General features: G+C 41.2%; 1 protein-coding gene across 1 annotated transcript in view; it reads right to left on the reverse strand.

Moving 5' to 3' along the window:
• LOC139747155 (RNA-binding protein 28) overlaps positions 1-19285 on the reverse strand; it is an 85931-nt gene extending 66646 nt beyond the window's left edge. The window contains exons 1-3 of the mRNA XM_071659106.1: positions 19110-19285; positions 11775-12070; positions 5206-5374 (exon numbers count right to left, since the gene is read on the reverse strand). Of these exons, the coding sequence (XP_071515207.1) occupies positions 5206-5374; positions 11775-12070; positions 19110-19239 (595 nt within the window). The 5' untranslated portion in view covers positions 19240-19285. The remainder of the gene's footprint in view (positions 1-5205; positions 5375-11774; positions 12071-19109) is intronic.
• Positions 19286-23792: the final 4507 nt, after the last annotated feature.

Here is a 23792-nt window from a genome sequence, read left to right on the forward strand (position 1 = left end):
AAAAAGATTTTGAGTGATCGGGGCCTGAACATGCAGGAGGGTGAAAGGCGTGCAAGGAATAGAGTGAACTGGAACGACGTGGTATACCGGGGTCGACATACTGTCAATGGATTGAACCAGGGCATGTGAAGCGTCTGGGGTAAACCATGGAAAGTTCTGTGGGGCCTGGATATTGAAAGGGAGCTGTGGTTTTGGTGCATTATTACATGACAGCTAGAAACTGAGTGTGAATGAAAGTGGCCTTTGTTGTCTTTTCCTAGTGCTACCTCGTGCACATGAGGGGGGGAGGAGGTTGTTTTGTCATGTGTGGCGGGGTGGCGATGGGAATGAAAAAAAGGCAGACAGTATGAATTATGTACATGTGTATATATATGTATATATATACACAGAAATCCTCCCCTCCTTGTATTTTTTAACTTTCTAAAATGGGAAACAGAAGAAGGAGTCACGCGGGGAGTGCTCATCCTCCTCGAAGGCTCAGATTGGGGGGCCTAAATGTGTGTGGATGTAACCAAGATGTGAAAAAAGGAGACATAGGTAGTACGTTTGAGGAAAGGAACCTGGATGTTTTGGCTCTGAGTGAAACGAAGCTCAAGGGTAAAGGGGAAGAGTGGTTTGGGAATGTCTGGGGAGTAAAGTCAGGGGTTAGTGAGAGGACAAGAGCAAGGGAAGGAGTAGCAATACTCCTGAAACAGGAGTTGTGGGAGTATGTGATAGAATGTAAGAAAGTAAATTCTCGATTAATATGGGTAAAACTGAAAGTTGATGGAGAGAGATGGGTGATTATTGGTGCATATGCACCTGGGCATGAGAAGAAAGATCATGAGAGGCAAGTGTTTTGGGAGCAGCTGAATGAGTGTGTTAGTGGTTTTGATGCACGAGACCGGGTTATAGTGATGGTGATTTGAATGCAAAGGTGAGTAATGTGGCAGTTGAGGGAATAATTGGTATACATGGGGTGTTCAGTGTTGTAAATGGAAATGGTGAAGAGCTTGTAGATTTATATGCTGAAAAAGGACTGATGATTGGGAATACCTGGTTTAAAAAGCGAGATATACATAAGTATACTTATGTAAGTAGGAGAGATGGCCAGAGAGCGTTATTGGATTACGTGTTAATTGACAGGCGTGCGAAAGAGAGACTTTTGGATGTTAATGTGCTGAGAGGTGCAACTGGAGGGATGTCTGATCATTATCTTGTGGAGGCTAAGGTTAAGATTTGTATGGGTTTTCAGAAAAGAAGAGTGAATGTTGGGGTGAAGAGGGTGGTGAGAGTAAGTGAGCTTGGGAAGGAGACTTGTGTGAGGAAGTACCAGGAGAGACTGAGTACAGAATGGAAAAAGGTGAGAACAATGGAAGTAAGGGGAGTGGGGGAGGAATGGGATGTATTTAGGGAATCAGTGATGGATTGCGCAAAAGATGCTTGTGGCATGAGAAGAGTGGGAGGCGGGTTGATTAGAAAGGGTAGTGAGTGGTGGGATGAAGAAGTAAGAGTATTAGTGAAAGAGAAGAGAGAGGCATTTGGACGATTTTTGCAGGGAAAAAATGCAATTGAGTGGGAGATGTATAAAAGAAAGAGACAGGAGGTCAAGAGAAAGGTGCAAGAGGTGAAAAAAAGGGCAAATGAGAGTTGGGGTGAGAGAGTATCATTAAATTTTAGGGAGAATAAAAAGATGTTCTGGAAGGAGGTAAATAAGTGTGTAAGACAAGGGAGCAAATGGGAACTTCAGTGAAGGGCGCAAATGGGGAGGTGATAACAAGTAGTGGTGATGTGAGAAGGAGATGGAGTGAGTATTTTGAAGGTTTGTTGAATGTGTTTGATGATAGAGTGGCAGATATAGGGTGTTTTGGTCGAGGTGGTGTGCAAAGTGAGAGGGTTAGGGAAAATGATTTGGTAAACAGAGAAGAGGTAGTAAAAGCTTTGCGGAAGATGAAAGCCGGCAAGGCAGCAGGTTTGGATGGTATTGCAGTGGAATTTATTAAAAAAGGGGGTGACTGTACTGTTGACTGGTTGGTAAGGTTATTTAATGTATGTATGACTCATGGTGAGGTGCCTGAGGATTGGCGGAATGCGTGCATAGTGCCATTGTACAAAGGCAAAGGGGATAAGAGTGAGTGCTCAAATTACAGAGGTATAAGTTTGTTGAGTATTCCTGGTAAATTATATGGGAGGGTATTGATTGAGAGGGTGAAGGCATGTACAGAGCATCAGATTGGGGAAGAGCAGTGTGGTTTCAGAAGTGGTAAAGGATGTGTGGATCAGGTGTTTGCTTTGAAGAATGTATGTGAGAAATACTTAGAAAAGCAAATGGATTTGTATGTAGCATTTATGGATCTGGAGAAGGCATATGATAGAGTTGATAGAGATGCTCTGTGGAAGGTATTAAGAATATATGGTGTGGGAGGCAAGTTGTTAGAAGCAGTGAAAAGTTTTTATCGAGGATGTAAGGCATGTGTACGTGTAGGAAGAGAGGAAAGTGATTGGTTCTCAGTGAATGTAGGTTTGCGGCAGGGGTGTGTGATGTCTCCATGGTTGTTTAATTTGTTTATGGATGGGGTTGTTAGGAGGTGAATGCAAGAGTTTTGGAAAGAGGGGCAAGTATGAAGTCTGTTGGGGATGAGAGAGCTTGGGAAGTGAGTCAGTTCTTGTTCGCTGATGATACAGCGCTGGTGGCTGATTCATGTGAGAAACTGCAGAAGCTGGTGACTGAGTTTGGTAAAGTGTGTGGAAGAAGAAAGTTAAGAGTAAATGTGAATAAGAGCAAGGTTATTAGGTACAGTAGGGTTGAGGGTCAAGTCAATTGGGAGGTGAGTTTGAATGGAGAAAAACTGGAGGAAGTGAAGTGTTTTAGATATCTGGGAGTGGATCTGGCAATGGATGGAACCATGGAAGCGGAAGTGAATCATAAGGGTGGGGGAGGGGGCGAAAATTCTGGGAGCCGTGAAGAATGTGTGGAAGTCGAGAACATTATCTCGGAAAGCAAAAATGGGTATGTTTGAAGGAATAGTGGTTCCAACAATGTTGTATGGTTGCGAGGCGTGGGCTATGGATAGAGTTGTGCGCAGGAGGATGGATGTGCTGGAAATGAGATGTTTGAGGACAATGTGTGGTGTGAGGTGGTTTGATCGAGTAAGTAACGTAAGGGTAAGAGAGATGTGTGGAAATAAAAAGAGCGTGGTTGAGAGAGCAGAAGAGGGTGTTTTGAAATGGTTTGGGCACATGGAGAGAATGAGTGAGGAAAGACTGACCAAGAGGATATATGTGTCAGAGGTGGAGGGAACGAGAAGAGGGAGACCAAATTGGAGGTGGAAAGATGGAGTGAAAAAGATTTTGTGTGATCGGGGCCTGAACATGCAGGAGGGTGAAAGGAGGGCAAGGAATAGAGTGAATTGGAGCGATGTGGTATACCGGGGTTGACGTGCTGTCAGTGGATTGAACCAAGGCATGTGAAGCGTCTGGGGTAAACCATGGAAAGCTGTGTAGGTATGTATATTTGCGTGTGTGGACGTATGTATATACATGTGTATGGGGGGGTTGGGCCATTTCTTTCGTCTGTTTCCTTGCGCTACCTCGCAAACGCGGGAGACAGCGACAAAGCAAAAAAAAAAAAAAAAAAATGTCTGTGTGTGTATTTATATGTATACATTAAGATGTATGGGTATGTATATGTGTGTGTGTGGACGTGTATGTATATACATGTGTATATGGGTGGATTGGGCCATTCTTTCGTCTGTTTCCTTGTGCTACCTCGCTGATGCGGGAGACAGCGACAAAGCAAAATAAATAAATAAATAAATAAAAAGGTAACGGAAAGGGTAAGGGAGGGGTGCTGTTATTAGAAGTGTGGTTGAGAAAGCAGAATAAGATATGCTAAAATGGTTTTTCACTGGATATATGAAGAACATGAGAGAGGAGAGGATAACAAAGATGATATCAGAAGTGTATGGGACATAGGAAGGGGAGACAAAACTGAAGATGGAAGATGCTGGGAGACGATGGTCTGAATGTGAGCTTAAATTAGGAAGACTAGGAGTAAGTGTACATCTTTAGGTAATGGGAGGTACTGGCCATGGAGGAACCCTTGGGAGTTGCAGTGAGTCACAGGGTGGAAGAAGGGAGATCCTTGGTATATTGAAGAGTTTAAGCAGGGAAAGGTTAGTGTTTGTAATGGAAAAGATGGCTATCTTTGAAGGTACAGTACGTCTAAAAGTGTTATATGGATATGTTCTGTGTTTCAAATGAAAAGAAAAGAAAATGGATGGATGAGCTGAAAATGAGATACCCAAGGATAATATGGAGCATGAGGTAGACTGATCATGTTATAAATAACACTGTTAGAAAGAGCTGTTCTCATGAACATGGAATGACTGAGAGCCAACCATTTTGCGCTAAAATAGTTTGGGGATGTGGATGAGGCCACTGAAGAGAAACTGACAAAGAGGATTTTTGTGTCAGAAATGTAGGGAGCAAGAGGAATACTGGGAGACAGGAGGGTAGGAGGCATTCACTGGACAGACAAAACTGGCATAACATCATACATGGTAACAAAGTGCTATAGATGAACTAAGTAAAGCATAGAGGTGGTCAAAATAAACCATGAATTGGTCTGTGAGGCTTGGTTATTAATGGTTTAGTACATTATATATGACAGCTAGAAACCGAAAGAGTGCAAATTAGACTTTATCTGTTGCTGAAGCCTCCTTATAAACATGGTAAAGGCAAATAGGTAAAAGAAAAGATCTATGTAACTACCTATTTTTTTCAGGTTATCTCTCAATATCAAACAAGCAATATCTCACACTGATAGTAAGCAAGTCCATGAAGAGCAAGGGACAAATCTTTCTTATATTTACTTGTGAGCATGTGTCTATCTGTATCATGTATGCAACATCATTTCCGAATATACAGCCACACAAAAACTTGTCAAAGCAGATGGCTGCTGAACATTTCAACAAAGTTCAAGTTACTCTAAGTTAATATCCATTTCATGTATATATTCCTCATGCTTAACCTTTCTCTGTATCACTTGTGCTCAGTCATTCTTTTCATGTGTCAATTCTACTATAAGACCCCATTCTATTTCATAACACCATAGTTTGCAATAATTTCTTTATTCCTTACATTGTTCACCAAACTCCATACATAGGGCTTCAAAAATCATTCCAAACAAAAGCAATTACAAAAAAATTTCTAGTTCAGACCTACCTAGCAAAGGTTTCATATTACACCCCAAGATAGCTTTAATTGCTTCTGCTCTAGTGTCAAACTGAACAAATGCACAGCCCACCATCTTTCCATCTTCTTTGCGCAAAACTGACACTTCCATGATTTTTCCGTATTCTGAAAAGTGATCTTCCACTATCTTCTCATCTGCCTGAAAAATAAGGGTAAATCATATATACATATATGACTACATTGAAAAATAAGGGTAAATCATATATACATATTCATTTATTTATTTTGCTTTGTCGCGGTCTCCCGCGTTTGCGAGGCAGCGCAAGGAAACAGACGAAAGAAATGGCCCAACCCACCCCCATACACATGGATATACACACACATCCACACACACAAAAAAACATACCTACACATATCAATGTACACACATATATACACACACAGACACATACATATATACCCATGCACACAATTCACACTGTCTGCCTTTATTCACTCCCACCGCCACCTCGCCACACATGGAATACCATCCCCTTCCCCCCTCATGTAAGCGGGGTAGCGCTAGGAAAAGACAACAAAGGCCTCATTTGTTCACACTCAGTCCCTAGCTGTCATGCAATAATGCCCGAAACCACAGCTCCCTTTCCACATCCAGGCCCCACACAGCTTTCCATGGTTTACCCCAGACGCTTCACATGCCCTGATTCAATCCACCGACAGCACGCCAACCCCGGTACACCACACCGATCCAATTCACTCTATTCCTTGCCCTCCTTTCACCCTCCTGCATGTTCACTCCCCGATCACTCAAAATCTTTTTCACTCCATCTTTCCACCTCCAATTTGGTCTCCCACTTCTCCTCGTTCCCTCCACCTCCGACATATATATATCCTCTTGGTCAATCTTTCCTCACTCATTCTCTCCATGAGCCCAAACCATTTCAAAACACCCTCTTCTACTCTCTCAACCATGCTCTTTTTATTTCCACACATCTCTCTTACCCTTACATTACTTACTCGATCAAACAACCTCACACCACATATTGTCCTCAAACATCTCATTTCCAGCACATCCACCCTCCTGCGCACAACTCTATCCATAGCCCACACCTCGCAACCACACAACATTGTTGGAACCACTATTCCTTCAAACATACCCATTTTTGCTTTCCGAGATAATGTTCTCGACTTCCACACTTTCTTCAAGGCTCCCAGGATTTTCGCCCCCTCCCCCACCCTATGATTCACTTCTGCTTCCATGGTTCCATCCGCTGCCAGATCCACTCCCAGATATCTGAAACACTTTACTTCCTCCAGTTTTTCTCCATTCAAACTTACTTCCCAATTGACTTGACCCTCAACCCTACTGTACCTAATTACCTTGCTCTTATTCACATTTACTCTTAACTTTCTTCTTTCACACACTTTACCAAACTCAGTCACCAGCTTCTGCAGTTTCTCACATGAATCAGCCACCAGCGCTGTATCATCAGCGAACAACAACTGCCTCACTTCCCAAGCTCTCTCATCCACAACAGACTTCATTCTTGCCCCTCTTTCCAAAACTCTTGCATTCACCTCCTAACAACCCCATCCATAAACAAATTAAACAACCATGGAGACATCACACACCCCTGCCGCAAACCTACATTCACTGAGAACCAATCACTTTCCTCTCTTCCTATACGTACACATGCCTTACATCCTCGATAAAAACTTTTCACTGCTTCTAACAACTTGCCACCCACACCATATATTCTTAATACCTTCCACAGAGCATCTCGATCAACTCTATCATATGCCTTCTCCAGATCCATAAATGCTACATACAAATCCATTTGCTTTTCTAAGTATTTCTCACATACATTCTTCAAAGCAAACACCTGATCCACACATCCTCCACCACTTCTGAAACCACACTGCTCTTCCCCTATCTGATGCTCTGTACATGCCTTCACCCTCTCAATCAATACCCTCCCATATAATTTACCAGGAATACTCAACAAACTTATACCTCTGTAATTTGAGCACTCACTCTTATCCCTTTGCCTTTGTACAATGGCACTATGCACGCATTCTGCCAATCCTCAGGCACCTCACCATGAGTCATACATACATTAAATAACCTTACCAACCAGTCAACAATACAGTCACCCCCTTTTTTAATAAATTCCACTGCAATACCATCCAAACCTGCTGCCTTGCCGGCTTTCATCTTCCGCAAAGATTTTACTACCTCTTCTCTGTTTACCAAATCATTTTCCCCAACCCTCTCACATATATGACTACATAACTACATAACTAGTCAGAAACCCTCCCCTCCTTGTATTTTAACTTTCTAAAAGGGGAAACAGAAGAAGGAGTCATGCGAGGAGTGCTCATCCTCCTCGAAGGCTCAGATTGGGGTGTCTAAATGTGTGTGGATGTAACCAAGATGAGAAAAAAGGAGAGATAGGTAGTATGTTTGAGGAAAGGAACCAGGATGTTTTGGCTCTGAGTGAAACGAAGCTCAAGTGTAAAGGGGAAGAATGGTTTGGGAATGTCTTGGGAGTAAAGTCAGGGGTTAGTGAGAGGACAAGAGCAAGGGAAGGAGTAGCAGTACTCCTGAATCAGGAGTTGTGGGAGTATGTGATAGAGTGTAAGAAAGTAAATTCTAGATTGATATGGGTAAAACTGAAAGTTGATGGAGAGAGATGGGTGATTATTGGTGCATATGCACCTGGGCATGAGAAGAAAGATCATGAGAGGCAAGTGTTTTGGGAGAAGCTGAATGAGTGTGTTAGTGGTTTTGATGCACGAGACCAGGTTATAGTGATGGGGGATTTGAATGCAAAGGTGAGTAATGTGGCAGTTGAGGGAATAATTGGTATACATGGAGTGTTCAGCGTTGTAAATGGAAATGGTGAGGAGCTTGTAGATTTATGTGCTGAAAAAGGACTGGTGATTGGGCATACCTGGTTTAAAAAGCGAGATATACATAAGTATACGTATGTAAGTAGGAGAGATGGCCAGAGAGCGTTATTGGCCTACGTGTTAATTGATAGACGCACGAAAGAGAGACTTTTGGATGTGAATGTGCTGAGAGGTGCAACTGGAGGGATGTCTGATCATTATCTTGTGGAGGCGAAGGTGAAGATTTGTAGGGGTTTTCAGAAAAGAAGAGAGAATGTTGGGGTGAAGAGAGTGGTGAGAGTAAGTGAGCTTGGGAAGGAGACTTGTGTGAGGAAGTACCAGGAGAGACTGAGTACAGAATGGAAAAAGGTGAGAACAAAGGAGGTAAGGGGAGTGGGGGAGGAATGGGATGTATTTAGGGAAGCCGTGATGGCTTGCGCAAAAGATGCTTGTGGCATGAGAAGCGAGGGAGGTGGGTTGATTAGAAAAGGTAGTGAGTGGTGGGATGAAGAAGTAAGATTATTAGTGAAAGAGAAGAGAGAGGCATTTGGATGATTTTTGCAGGGAAAAAATGCAAATGAGTGGGAGAGGTATATAAGGAAGAGGCAGGAGGTCAAGAGAAAGGTGCAAGAGGTGAAAAAGAGGGCAAATGAGAGTTGGGGTGAGAGAGTATCAGTAAATTTTAGGGAGAATAAAAAGATGTTTTGGAAGGAGGTAAATAAAGTGCGTAAGACAAGGGAGCAAATGGGAACTTCACTGAAGGAGGCTAATGGGGAGGTGATAACAAGTAGTGGTGATGTGAGGAGATGGAGTGAGTATTTTGAAGGTTTGCTGAAAGTGTTTGATGATAGAGTGGCAGATATAGGGTGTTTTGGTCGAGGTGGTGTGCAAAGTGAGAGGGTTAGGGAAAATGATTTGGTAAATAGGGAAGAGGTAGTAAAAGCCTTGCGGAAGATGAAAGCCGGCAAGGCAGCAGGTTTGGATGGTACTGCAGTGGAATTTATTAAAAAAGGGGGTGACTGTATTGTTGACTGGTTGGTAAGGTTATTTAATGTATGTATGATTCATGGTGAGGTGCCTGAGGATTGGCGGAATGCGTGCATAGTACCATTGTACAAAGGCAAAGGGGATAAGAGTGAGTGCTCAAATTACAGACGTATAAGTTTGCTGAGTATTCCTGGTAAATTATAAGGGAGGGTATTGATTGAGAGGGTGAAGGCATGTACAGAGCATCAGATTGGGGAAGAGCAGTGTGGTTTCAGAAGTGGTAGAGGACGTGTGGATCAGGTGTTTGCTTTGAAGAATGTTTGTGAGAAATACTTAGAAAACAAATGGATTTGTATGTAGCATTTATGGATCTGGAGAAGGCATATGATAGAGTTGATCGAGATGCTCTGTGGAAGGTTTTAAGAATATATGGTGTGGGAGGCAAGTTGTTAGAAGCAGTGAAAAGTTTTTATCGAGGATGTAAGGCATGTGTACGTGTAGGAAGAGAGGAAAGTGATTGGTTCTCAGTGAATGTGGGTTTGCGGCAGAGGTGTGTGATGTCTCCATGGTTGTTTAATTTGTTTATGGATGGGGTTGTTAGGAGGTGAATGCAAGAGTTTTGGAAAGAGGGGCAAGTATGCAGTCTGTTGTGGATGAGAGAGCTTGGGAAGTGAGTAAGTTGTTGTTCGCTGATGATACAGCGCTGGTGGCTGATTCATGTAAGAAACTGCAGAAGCTGGTGACTGAGTTTAGTAAAGAGTGTGAAAGAAGAAAGTTAAGAGTAAATGTGAATAAGAGCAGGGTTATTAGGTACAGTAGGGTTGAGGGTCAAGTCAATTGGGAGGTAAGTTTGAATGGAGAAAAACTGGAGGAAGTAAAGTGTTTTAGATATCTGGGAGTGGATCTGGCAGCGGATGGAACCATGGAAGCGGAAGTGAATCATAGGGTGGGGGAGGGGGCGAAAATTCTGGGAGCCTTGAAGAATGTTTGGAAGTCGAGAACATTATCTCAGAAAGCAAAAATGGGTATGTTTGAAGGAATAGTGGTTCCAACAATGTTGTATGGTTGCGAGGCGTGGGCTATGGATAGAGTTGTGCGCAGGAGGGTGGATGTGCTGGAAATGAGATGTTTGAGGACAATATGTGGTGTGAGGTTGTTTGATCGAGTAAGTAATGTAAGGGTAAGAGAGATGTGTGGAAATAAAAAGAGTGTGGTTGAGAGAGCAGAAGAGGGTGTTTTGAAATAGTTTGGTCACATGGAGAGAATGAGTGAGGAAAGATTGACCAAGAGGATATATGTGTCAGAGGTGGAGGGAACGAGAAGTGGGAGACCAAATTGGAGGTGGAAAGATGGAGTGAAAAAGATTTTGAGTGATCGGGGCCTGAACATGCAGGAGAGTGAATTGGAACGATGTGGTATACCGGGGTCGACGTGCTGTCAATGGATTGAACCACGGCATGTGATGCGTCTGGGGTAAACCATAGAAAGTTGTGTGGGGCCTGGATGTGGAAAGGGAGCTGTGGTTTCGGTGCATTATTACATGACAGCTAGAGACTGAGTGTGAACAAATGGGGCCTCTGGTGTCTTTTCCTAACACTATCTTGCACACATGAGGGGGGAGGGGGTTGTTATTCCATGTGTGGCGAGGTGGCGATGGGAACAAATAAAGGCAGACAGTATGAATTATGTACATGTGTATATATGTATATGTCTCTGTGTGTATATATATGTGTACAGTGATATGTATAGGTATGTATATTTGCGTGTGTGGACGTGTATGTATATACATGTGTATGTAGGCGGGTTGGGCCATTCTTTCGTCTTTTTCCTTGCGCTACCTCGCTAACGCGGGAGACAGCGACAAAGCAAAATAAATGATATATAAAATATAAATAACTAGAAATATAAAATGGAATATCATAAATGGAAGAGTTTGCTACCATTTGTAGCCATTCATTATCATTTCTATCAATACATATAAAACCATGCAAGATGTGGGAATTTAGGACCATGCAACATTATTCTAAAAAGAATTCTGCAATTTTTCTGGCAAAAGATTTTTGGAAGTCTAAGCATGCCTCTACAGGTATGATCCATGATGTTTGAAGTGCGAGAATCTTATGCTGATTTACTAAATCAATACAAAACCCTAACTGAATTTAGTTATTCTGAAATTGACAGCATGGTTGAAACAGTACAGAAAAAGTGTTAAGAACAAAGAGGGGGACTTTGCAACTTTTCTAAACATAAAAGAAGAAAAGAGAAAAGTTCAAAATGATTCTCAGAGATGTTCTTCAATACTCTGAAGTATGTTAACTGTGACATACAATGCCGTCATTACATAACTACTGCACAGAAGCCAACGTAACACACACTCAATCAGGTGTCAAGCAGCCAAAACTCTCTGATTACAAGCCAGACTGTACAAGGTCAGACACTCAGGAGTTGTTATGCTTTCAAAACTATAATCTACATCCTTTGGTAAGAAAACACTAATGTTAAGTTCACACTCTTTTACAACTTGTAGGACTTATGAAACATTAAAATAACTTGGATAAGTTGACAATCGTATTTTAAGTTGATATAATCAGTAACGTGTGAACCCAAACCAAAGACTTTCTTTATCAGCACATATGAAGAAAATCATGAATATGTCAATACTAAAATGATGCATATGGAAAGCTAAAAGTTCCACTGTATCATTTGCAATCCTCTCTTACCTTAAAAGATAAATTTCTGATGATAACTCTTCCGTTCCTCTTTGATCTTAACCCTCTGATACCACATTCTTTTTTAGAGATTCCCTTTTCATCTGCTTCTTCTTCCTCTTCTTTAACTTCACCCTCAACCTTTTGTACTTTTTGTTCTCTACCTGCTTTTTTTCGTTCTCTCTGACGAGACAATTTTACTTGTAAAACCTTCCCATTCAGTGTGCAATTGTTGAACCTTTTCACTGCTTGGGCAGCAGCTTCCACATCATGATAAATAATGTATGCCATTCCTCTAAAGACATCATCTGAAAATAAAGAAAAAAAATGTTGCAATTATTAAGCATGGATAATCATACATGTAAAACTGCACTCACATAAAAAATCTTTTTCGTTAGTTAGACATATGAGGGATAGGGGAGAAAGAATACTTCCCATGCATTCCTCACGTGTCGTAGAAGGCGACTAAAGGCGACGGGAGCAGGGGGCTGGAAACCCTCCCTTCCTTGTATTTTAACTTTCTAAAAGGGGAAACAGAAGGAGTCACGCGGGGAGTGCTCATCCTCCTCAAAGGCTAAGATTGGGGTGTCTAAATGTGTGTGGATGTAACCAAGATGAGAAAAAAGGAGAGATAGGTAGTATGTTTGAGGAAAGGAACCGGGATGTTTTGGCTCTGAGTGAAACGAAGCTCAAGTGTAAAGGGGAGGAATGGTTTGGGAATGTCTTGGGAGTAAAGTCAGGGGTTAGTGAGAGGACAAGGGCAAGGGAAGGAGTAGCACTACTCCTGAAACAGGAGTGGTGGGAGTATGTGATAGAGTGTAAGAAAGTAAACTCTAGATTGATATGGGTAAAACTGAAAGTGGATGGAGAGAGATGGGTGATTATTGGTGCATATGCACCTGGGCATGAGAAGAAAGATCATGAGAGGCAAGTGTTTTGGGAGCAGTTGAGTGAGTGTGTTTAGTAGTTTTGATGCACGAGACCGGGTTATAGTGATGGGTGGTTTGAATGCAAAGGTGAGTAATGTGGCAGTTGAGGGAATAATTGGTATACATGGAGTGTTCAGTGTTGTAAATGGAAATGGTGAGGAGCTTGTAGATTTATGTGCTGAAAAAGGACTGGTGACTGGGAATACCTGCTTTAAAAAGAGAGATATACGTAATCATACGTAGGTAAGTAGGAGAGATGGCCAGAGAGCATTATTGGATTATGTGTTAATTGACAGGCACGCGAAGGAGAGACTTTTGGATGTTAATGTGCTGAGAGGTGCAACTGGAGGGATGTCTGATCATTATCTTGTGGAGGCGAAGGTGAAGATTTGTAGAGGTTTTCAGAAAAGAAGAGAGAATGTTAGGGTGAAGAAAGTGGTGAGAGTAAGTGAGCATGGTAAGGAGACTTGTGTGAGGAAGTACCAGGAGAGACTGAATAAAGAATGGAGAGAGGTGAGAACAAAGGAGGTAAGGGAAATGGGGGAGGAATGGGATGTATTTAGGGAAGCAGTGATGGCTTGCGCAAAAGATGCTTGTGGCATGAGAAGCATGGGAGGTGGGCAGATTACAAAGGGTAGTGAGTGGTGGGATGAAGAAGTAAGATTATTAGTGAAAGAGAAGAGAGAGGCATTTGGACAATTTTTGCAGGGAAGTAATGCAAATGAGTGGGAGATGTATAAAAGAAAGAGGCAGGAGGTCAAGAGAATGGTGCAAGAGGTGAAAAAGTGGGCAAATGAGAGTTGGGGTGAGAGAGTATCATTAAATTTTAGGGAGAATAAAAAGATCAACCTTCAAAATACTCACTCAATCTCTCCACCTTTGGTCGAGGTGGTGTGCAAAGTGAGAGGGTTAGGGAAAATGATGTGGTAAACAGAGAAGAGGTAGTAAAAGCTTTGCGGAAGATGAAAGCTGGCAAGGCAGCAAGTTTGGATGGTATTGCAGTGGAATTTATTAAAAAAGGGGGTGACTGTATTGTTGACTGGTTGGTAAGGTTATTTGATGTATGTATGATTCATGGTGAGGTGCCTGAGGATTGGCGGAATGCTTGCATAGTACCATTGTACAAAGGCAAAGGGGATAAGAGTGAGTGCTCAAATTACAGAGGTATAAGTTTGTTGAGTATTCCTGGGAAATTATATGGGAGGGTATTGATTGAGAGGGTGAAGGCATGTACAGAGCATCACATTGGGGAAGAGCAGTGTGGTTTCAGAAGTGGTAGAGGATGTGTGGATCAGGTGTTTGCTTTGAAGAATGTATGTGAGAAATACTTAGAAAAGCAAATGGATTTGCATGTAGTATTTATGGATCTGGAGAAGGCATATGATAGAGTTGATAGAGATGCTCTGTGGGAGGTATTAAGAATATATGGTGTGGGAGGCAAGTTGTCAGAAGCAGTGAAAAGTTTTTATCGAGGACGTAAGGCATGTGATTGGTTCTCAGTGAATGTAGGTTTGCGGCAGGGGTGTGTGATGTCTCCATGGTTGTTTAATTTGTTTATGGATGGGGTTGTTAGGGAGGTGAATGCAAGAGTTTTGGAAAGAGGGGCAAGTATGCAGTCTGTTGTGGATGAGAGAGCTTGGGAAGTGAGTAAGTTGTTGTTCGCTGATGATACAGCGCTGGTGGCTGATTCATGTGAGAAACTGCAGAAGCTGGTGACTGAGTTTGGTAAAGTGTGTGAAAGAAGAAAGTTAAGAGTAAATGTGAATAAGAGCAAGGTTATTAGGTACAGTAGGGTTGAGGGTCAAGTCAATTGGGAGGTAAGTTTGAATGGAGAAAAACTGGAGGAAGTAAAGTGTTTTAGATATCTGGGAGTGGATCTGGCAGCGGATGGAACCATGGATGTGGAAGTGAATCATAGGGTAGGGGAGGGGGTGAAAATTCTGGGAGCCTTGAAGAATGTGTGGAAGTCGAGAACATTATCTCGGAAAGCAAAAATGGGTATGTTTGAAGGAATAGTGGTTCCAACAATGTTGTATGGCTGTGAGGCGTGGGGCTATGGATAGAGTTGTGCGTAGGAGAGTGGATGTGCTGGAAATGAGATGTTTGAGGACAATATGTGGTGTGAGGTGGTTTGATCGAGTAAGTAATGTAAGGGTAAGAGAGATGTGTGGAAATAAAAAGTGTGGTTGAGAGAGCAGAAGAGGGTGTTTTGAAATGGTTTGATCATATGGAGAGAATCAATGAGGAAAGATTGACCAAGAGGATATATGTGGCAGAGTTGGAGGGAATGAGGAGAAGTGGGAAACCAAATTGGAGGTGGAAAGATGGAGTGAAAAAGATTTTGAGTGATTGGGGCCTGAACATGCAGGAGGGTGAAAGGCATGCAAGGAATAATGTGAATTGGAACGATGTGGTATACCGGGGTCAACGTGCTGTCAATGGATTGAACTAGGGCATGTGAAGCATCTGGGGTAAACCATGGAAAGTTGTGTGGGGCCTGGATGTGGAAAGGGAGCTGTGGTTTCGGTGCATTATCACATGACAGCTACAGACTGAGTGTGAACGAATGGGGCCTTTGTTGTCTTTTCCTAGCGCTACCTCGCACACATAAGGGGGGAGGGGGTTGTTATTCCATGTGTGGCGAGGTGGCGATGGGAATGAATAAAGGCAGAAAGTATGAATTATGTACATGTGTATATATATATATATATATATATATGTCTGTGTGTGTATATACATGTGTACATTGAGATGTACAGGTATGTATATTTGCGTGTGTGGACGTGTATGTATATACATGTGTATGTGGGTGGGTTGGGCCATTCTTTCGTCTGTTTCCTTGCGCTACCTCGCTAACGTGGGAGACAGCGAGAAAGCAAAATAAATAAATGTATACATATGTATACGTTACAATGTATATGTATGTATATATGCATGTGTGGACATGTATGAATATACATGTGTATGTGGGTGGGTTGGGCCATTCATTCGTCTGTTTCCTTGGGCTGCCTCACTAACGCGGGAGACAGTGTCAAAGTATAAGCTTATGTTAACATAATCATTTCCACCTTGGAATTCATGCCGTTACCAGTATTTCTCTTTACCTTCCTTCCCTCCAATGTAGGAAAGTCAGAGGCTTCCCTCCTCTCTTCCATGACTTATACCATGCAATTATAGTACATTCATCATATTCTTTTAGATTTTTTCTTAACATTTCAGTGTGTTTTTTAAATGTGTTTCAACTTAGTTAACACACGTATCACAAATGTCAAATGTCTATTATCCAAGTACTTGAAGGTACTCTTGACACCAAACTAAAGTCTGCCTCTGTCTTGATCCTCTTCCATGATTTTGTGGTAACAAAATTTAATGCAGTTAAAACACAATTCCCTTTCACATCTTCTCTTAGAGGAAGAGGGGATAAATGCTTCCATTTCTGCAAGAATAACTTCTGCTATGCATTCAGCTGAGACAGAAGCACCAACATGTACGAGACAGTAATTCACCCATGGAAAGTCAGAAAAGAAGTTTTCTACGTTTTTCCAGTCAGCTTTGTTGAGGTAACAGTATTCACCCTTATAAGGCGCTGCTGGAAAGGGAGTTGCAGTTGATATAGACACATTTATGAGAGTGTGATCAGATGAACCAATCGGGAGCAAGATTGTGTACTTACTACGCGATGGACTAGAGGTGAAAAACAGATCGAGAATATTAAGTAAGCGGTCACAAATGTCAGCAATATAGGTAGGGTGGGAGATAATTTGCTTTAAATTAATGAGAATGAAGAATGTGAGGGCTTCAATCCCTCCACCATCTGTATGGGAGAAATTCAACCATTTCCTATGCTGAAATTGGCCAAAATGAACCAGAAAAACACAGTTTATGCCATCCAAATTGTCTAAGTTGTGTTTAAATGACCTGGTGGAACAAAGTATGTTATAAATTTAGAAAGATTCACAGCCAAAGGAAAAATAATTTTGTATCAGTGCTCTCAACAGATAGTGATAAATTAAAGAACAGTTTGGTGTTGACATGTATCCAAGGCAGTGGTGTTACCTCCTCATTTAAGATGTATTTTTGTGCAATTGTTCTTTATATCAAAATAAAGTCCACCTTTTTCCACAAGTCCCAATTGCTTCTGAAGATGTTTATGATGGCATAATAGCTGACAGCTTTAGTAGTGATTTATTCAATTTTTAATTATTTTGCTTTGTTGCTGTCTCCCACGTTAGCGAGGTAGCGCAAGGAAACAGATGAAAGAAATGGCCCAACCCACCCACATACACATGTATATACATACATGTCCACACACGCAAATATAAATACCTATACATCTCAACATATACATATATATACACAAACAGACATATACATATATACACATGTACATAATTCATACTGTCTGCCCTTATTTCCCATTGCCACTCTGCCACACATATGAAATAACAACCCGCTCCCCCTAAATGTGTGTGAGGTAGCGCTAGGAAAAGACAACAAAGGCCATATTCATGCACATTCAGTCTCTAGCTGTCATGTAATAATGCACCAAAACCACAGCTCCCTTTCCACATCCAGGCCCCACAGAACTTTCCATGGTTTACCCCAGACGATTCACATGCCCTGGTTCAATCCATTAACAGCACATCGACCCCGGTATACCACATCATTCCAATTCACTCTATTCCTTGCATGCCTTTCACCCTCCTGCATGTTTAGGCCCTGATCACTCAAAATCTTTTTCACTCCATCCTTCCACCTCCAATTTGGTCTCCCACTTCTCCTCGTTCCCTCCATCTCTGACAATCTTTCCTCTCTGGTCAATCTTTCCTCACTCATTCTCTCCATGTGACCAAACCATTTCAAAACACCTTCTTCTACTCTCTCAACCACACTCTTTTTATTACCACACATCTCTCTTACCCTATTATTACTTACTCGATCAAACCATCTCACACCACATACTGTCCTCAAACATCTCTTTTCCAGCACATCCACCCTCCTCTGCACAACTCTATCCATAGCCCATGCCTCGCAACCACATAACATTTTTGGAACCACTGTTCCTTCAAACATACTCATTTTTGCTTTCCGAGATAATGTTCTCGACTTCCACACATTCTTCAACACTCCCATAACTTTTGCCCCCTGCCCCACCCTATGATTCACTTCCGCTTCCATGGTTCCATCCGCTGCCAAATCCACTCCCAGATATCTAAAACACTTCACTTCCTCCAGCTTTTCTCCATTCAAACTTACTTCCCAATTGACTTGACCCTCAACCCTACTGTACCTAATAACCTTGCTCTTATTCACATTTACTCTCAGCTTTCTTCTTTCACAGCCTTTACCAAACTCAGTCACCAGCTTCTGCAGTTTCTCACACGAATCAGCCACCAGCGCTGTATCATCAGCAAACGACAACTGACTCACTTCCCAGGCTCTCTCATCCACAACAGACTGCATTCTTTAATTTTCTTATTTATTCATAAGTAACCCAGGACTGATTTTAATGAAAAGGTTTGGTGTTACCTACAACTTTCTAATGGGACCTGCAACTCATGGGTTTGCTATTTCTAGTAGCACATAAATGTATTCTCCTCTGGAGTGAGAAGCTGTTTGATGAAAGCGCACTCGCAATGATACAGCCTTGCTAATGGTGACTTTTCACTAAAGGTGTTACCTGCAGCATGCAGTCAGGGAACATCTACATAAGTAGTCAATATATACCAAATGGATTACATCATTAATGCAATCATTCTCCCATCTCAAGCAATGGAAGTAATAATCTCACTTGAGTAAAATTACCATGAAATATATAAAAGACAATTTGTTATCTTGTTTGAGGAGTATACTTTTAGATGCAAATATTTTCTTGAAGCATAAATTAATAACTTTATTCTGTTTTGACAATTTATGCACCATAAACCATCCCCATGACTGTAGCCGAGTTCTCAACGTATCAATCAACTATACTGTATCTAAAGGTAAACTTAGCTTTACAAATCGCAATGACAATTTGGGAATAAGACACTGGCGTAGTTCATTTATAACACAATCCACCAGTGTGTCATCAGTGCATTAAAAAATACTACATAAAACCAGAATGTGACATGTGCAGCACACCAGACAGTCCTCAGCAGCTGCAGGTGTCCTATCACTACACCTCCAACACCTGCTCCCTATTTCTCCCACATGGCCACGTTAACACCTGACCCCCACAACCTGGCCAGACTACTAAGGCATCTATGGCCGGGAGGTAACACTGCACCTCTTCCAAAAACACCAAAAAAAAAAAAAAAAATTGCTGTGTCTAGGGCGAGGAGGAAGACTACGGAGATAGAGTGAGGCATTGTAACGTCTCACGACGTACTGGGACATACGTCCAAGACGTACTGGGAAATACGTCCAGGAAACTTACGTCTGTCGCGAACCAGGTGACACTTCTTGACGGGATTCTCTTCACTGAAGAACTTCTCTATTTCCCACCTCGTTATATCTTTAGGTAAATGGTTAGCGATCAACGAGATACTTTTGCCGTCCCACACCATGTTGACTTGTAGTTAGATGCGGGTCTCGTTGTCGTTTGCGTAAGCTCAGCCGACAAATCCGGATGCGTATCCGCTGGTGGCCCATAGTTAATCCGGATTCTGAATGATTGGTGGTCACCTGGTTTGGGCCCAGGTGTAAGTGAGGATTAGAATTAGATTTGTATTGTGATCAGGTGTGGGAAGTTTTTCTCAGCCTTGGGAAATGTATGGTATGAATGGGAAATTTTTATTTGAATGTGGGATTTTTTTTTCTTTCTAAATCAGAGTTATACTCTGAATTAGACATAGATGCACTCAAAAAAAAAAAGTTTATCATACTAGCAAATAAAGGTATTTTGTGAAAGTTTCCTTTCAAATTTACCCATTACTTTCATTTTCATTGAAGCAAGTAATTTCAACATGTACAGGTCACGGAAGTAAATATACAGGTCATGGTAATACACGTTCAGGTCACGGAAATACACGTACAGGTCACGGAAAAATACGCGTTTCAGACGGGAAGCTGATAGCCTTACCCCTCATGGCGGATAGTTCAGTTACAACCAATTGCTGTGTATATATTTTAGACAGTTTCACCAGCAAGGATTTTGCATCTATTAAACATCTCACATATATATCAGCTAAATAGAGAAAAGGAGGTTGTAAATGTGACCATAGAAGAAATTAAGGCTATTCTTTATGGATAACATATAGAGAGGTCAACCATGATCGTATAACGAAGTTTTAGTTGGTGTTGGTGTTGGCCCAACAATTCCTGGTTGTGGCTAAAGTTAGTGGTCCAATATGAGTCCGCCTGATATTATTTTCTTGTCACACTATTTTCTGTCCAATGTTTACAGAAACTGACTTGTGTAACTGGTAGTTTGTCTAACGTGACCAGATTTTCGGTAGTGATGTGAGGAGGAGGAGGGGTTTATTGTTGAACATGTTTAATGATATGGTGGCTGATGTAGGTAATGTCACAGTAGCTGTTGGACTTGATTATAGATGGAATAGTGAGGGAGGTAAAAGCACGGGGCTTCCAGGGAAAGGCAAGTATGTCATTTTTCTCGGGTGGGAGGAGCCAGGGGTAATGAGTCAGTTGTTTGCTGATGAAAGCACTGGAGGCAGATTCAAGTAAGAAAGAGCAAAAGTTGGTGACAAAGGATGGGAGACTGTGTGGAAGGAGGAAGTAGAGAGAGCAATGTGAATAAATGCAAGGTTATTAGGTTTAGCAGGGCAGAGGGACAGGTTGGCTTGGGTGTGAGTTTGAATGGAGAGTATTTGGAAGTGAAGTGTTTTAGATACCTGAAATGAACATGGCAGCGAATGGAACCATGGAAATGAGCCATAGGGTGGGTGAGGGAGTGAAGATCCTGGGAGCATTGAGGAATATGTGGAAAGAATATGTGGGATGGTGAAGTGGGTATGTTTGAAGATATAGTAGTCTCAGTGACATTGTATGGATGCAAGGCATGGGCTTTAGATAAGGATATGTAGAGGAGGATGGATGTGTTGGAAATGAAATGTTTACAGATAGTGTGTAGCATGAGGTAGTTTGATCAACAAAGTAATAAAAGGATAAGACAGGTGTGGTGATAAGGAGAGTGTGGTTGAGAGAGCTTAAGAGGGTGTTCTGAAATGGTTTGGACATATAAGAGAATAAGTAATGAGAGGATGACAATGAGGATATGTGTCAGAAGTGGATGCGACAAGAAAGAAGAGAACAGAATTGGATATGGATGAGTGGATTGAGAAAGATTTTGAGTGGTTGTTGTTTGATCATGCAGGAGGTTGAAAGGTGGACTGAACCAGGGCATGAGAAGTGGCAGGGGAAATCCTGTAAAGATATATGTGGTCTGGTTATGAATTGGGGTACATGGTTTCTGTGCATTACACACAACAGTTAGAGAATGGATGTGTGGAAGTATGGCCTTTCTTTGTCTGTTCATAGCACTATCTTGCTAATATAGGAAAGAACAGACAAGTATGAAAAAAAAAACAAAGGACAATGTAAACAAACTTCTAAAAAGATAAATACAAGAAATGTAAATGGATGGAAAAGAATTGGATTGAAGCAACAGAACACCATATTTAAGAGATAGAAATAGAGATTATAATCTAAGCAGAATGTTAAGGTAAAAAATTGTAAATGGAAATAAAGGAATGGGAAACTAGAACTTAGAGAAAGCGATAGAAACTAAGTCAAGTTTAGAAAATGGAAGGAAAACATAAAGGTTGCAGAAAAATTACAACATTGGCCCAGCATCCATTATCAAGGTCCTTTGTAGAACAAATAACTTGCCCCAAACTTTAGGAACATATTTTTATGGAGACAACCTGCGACTGTTGTGGGGCATAGCAAATATGTCATTTTATTATTTGGTGCCAGAGGTACAACAAAAAAAATGGATGAAACAAGTCAACAGCAACCATAGATACCTGATCAAAACCAGATATAAGAGAACTGCTATATGAAATTGAAGATATAGATCATTTTAATGATGATATACAAATTATGGTGTTTAACAGAGAGGGGAGAATGAAGGGTATGAAAAGATGATAAAGAATAAGTTTTTACTTCAGAACAGAGCATGGCATAGAGTAATGGATACATTATACAGGGAGGTGGTTAGTGAATAGGCAGAGCTTCTTGACCTACAGCTGAACTGAACTTGCCCAAAGGACAGTTGCCTCAGAGAAAAAGCAGCCCTTAACACTCATTGAAAAAGCAAAATAAAGTTCCAGTCAAAGGTCACTGTAGAAATAGCTTGTGGATTTGCAAGGAAAGCATACATTGAGAATTATATTCTTGTTAGGTTTATAGGCCTGGGAGAATAATTTAGTGCTATCCTTGTTATCCTTCAATAATAGATAGCAATATTGGCATCAGGAAAGAAAAGCAAGATAGGTTCCTGTTTAGGAACCGTATATGTAAAATGGCTTTACAAAAATGCATACCATAGTACAGTAATCGTAGTTATTCAGATGGAGTGAAAGTCATATAGAGCATTAACTTTTATCTTAGAGTAATGAATAATGATACTGATATGGGGGCTATGATGATATCAGGAAATACGGGGTAAAAATATAGGAAATAGTTCTGGAAATGAAGACATCCCGTAAAACCCCTCCTTAGCACCAATGGTAGTGGGGAGGACTGTGATTTTGAAAAAAAAAGAAAAAAAAAAAATAGGCCACTGTTACATTAACCTGATCCTTAGACACATACACAACTTCATCTTTAACCTCATGTACATTATTCATTGACATTACTCCAAAACTAACTGAGCCTCATCAGGTTGTCCCACATGATAATAAATAAAGTTGAGCAGTCCAGCTCACCTTGAGACCTCATGCACAACCTTGTCATCATTCTTACCTAAATCTAACCTGCAACCTCACCAATTGCACCACAGTCTAGGAATGCTAGCTGCTCCTCAGAGGAGAGGCAGCCCACAGGTTGATATAAAAATGCACCAATCAGGCCAATGCTCACCCTGACCTGTTATACGCACAATGTCTCGTCTAACTTCACCCTTAGCATTATACATCATCCTCATTAAGTTAACAAAATGGTAAGATTTAAAGTGAGCACTCCACCCCACTCCTCACACTAACATAACCTTTAAATTCACGCACAACTTCACCCATAAACTTACTGCAAATCTCACCCTCTGCGTTGTTTATTGCTCCACAATGCATTAATGCTACTGGCCTCTCAGTGAAGAGGTAGTCTACATAATAATGAGAAAAGGCACCAATCTACACCATTGTTCACCTGAACCTAAAACTATCAGATGCATGCACAGCCTCACCCTACCAAGTTTGGTAGCCACAAATGTTAACATAACTTTCAAACTCACTCACAACCTTACCATGAATGTCTCATTTAATATCACTCTCAACCACTCCAATTACCCCTCAGAGAGGAGAGGCTGCCCTCAAGATGATGTGCAAATGAGGCCATTGTGATGCTACCATGGCATGGCAGAAGTAATGGTGTACAAAAAAAAAAAGAAGAAAAAAAGAATTTTGGGCATAAAAGGCACCACCTCTTCAAAAATATTGTCTCAGCACTTACAAAAAGCAGATGATGAGTATATGTACACCAAACTTGATGTTCACAGTATCTGATTGGGTTTCATTTGGAGCAAGTACCTAGGATCATACATTAAAAAATGCAGAACTATTTAATTTATATCAAACCGTAAGAGTTCACATCTTGAAAGAGTGTATCTTGATAAAATTCCCATTTCAGGAAGTACATATTCCTTTTCAGTTTACTATAGTAAGGGGGCAACACTCTAAGAAGTTTTCAAAATTCACCCCTGACCCAAGCTATTCCAATTTTGAGGTTTTTCTGTTGTTTGATTAATTGGTACTCCATATGGTGCATTTTTTGAACAATACAGTAGGTGTGAATTTGAATTAAGACATGACTGTCCTCTAACCACAAATGACCATCAACTTTAGAGGGAATTACAGAAATTTTTATTGGTTTTACAGATACTGACAGAAATGTACCAGCACCATCAAAAATTGGTAAAAGAGAGTCAGTATCCAAAATCTAA

Source organism: Panulirus ornatus, chromosome 67 (assembly GCF_036320965.1).
Source record: "Panulirus ornatus isolate Po-2019 chromosome 67, ASM3632096v1, whole genome shotgun sequence".
Classification (NCBI taxonomy): domain Eukaryota; kingdom Metazoa; phylum Arthropoda; class Malacostraca; order Decapoda; family Palinuridae; genus Panulirus; species Panulirus ornatus.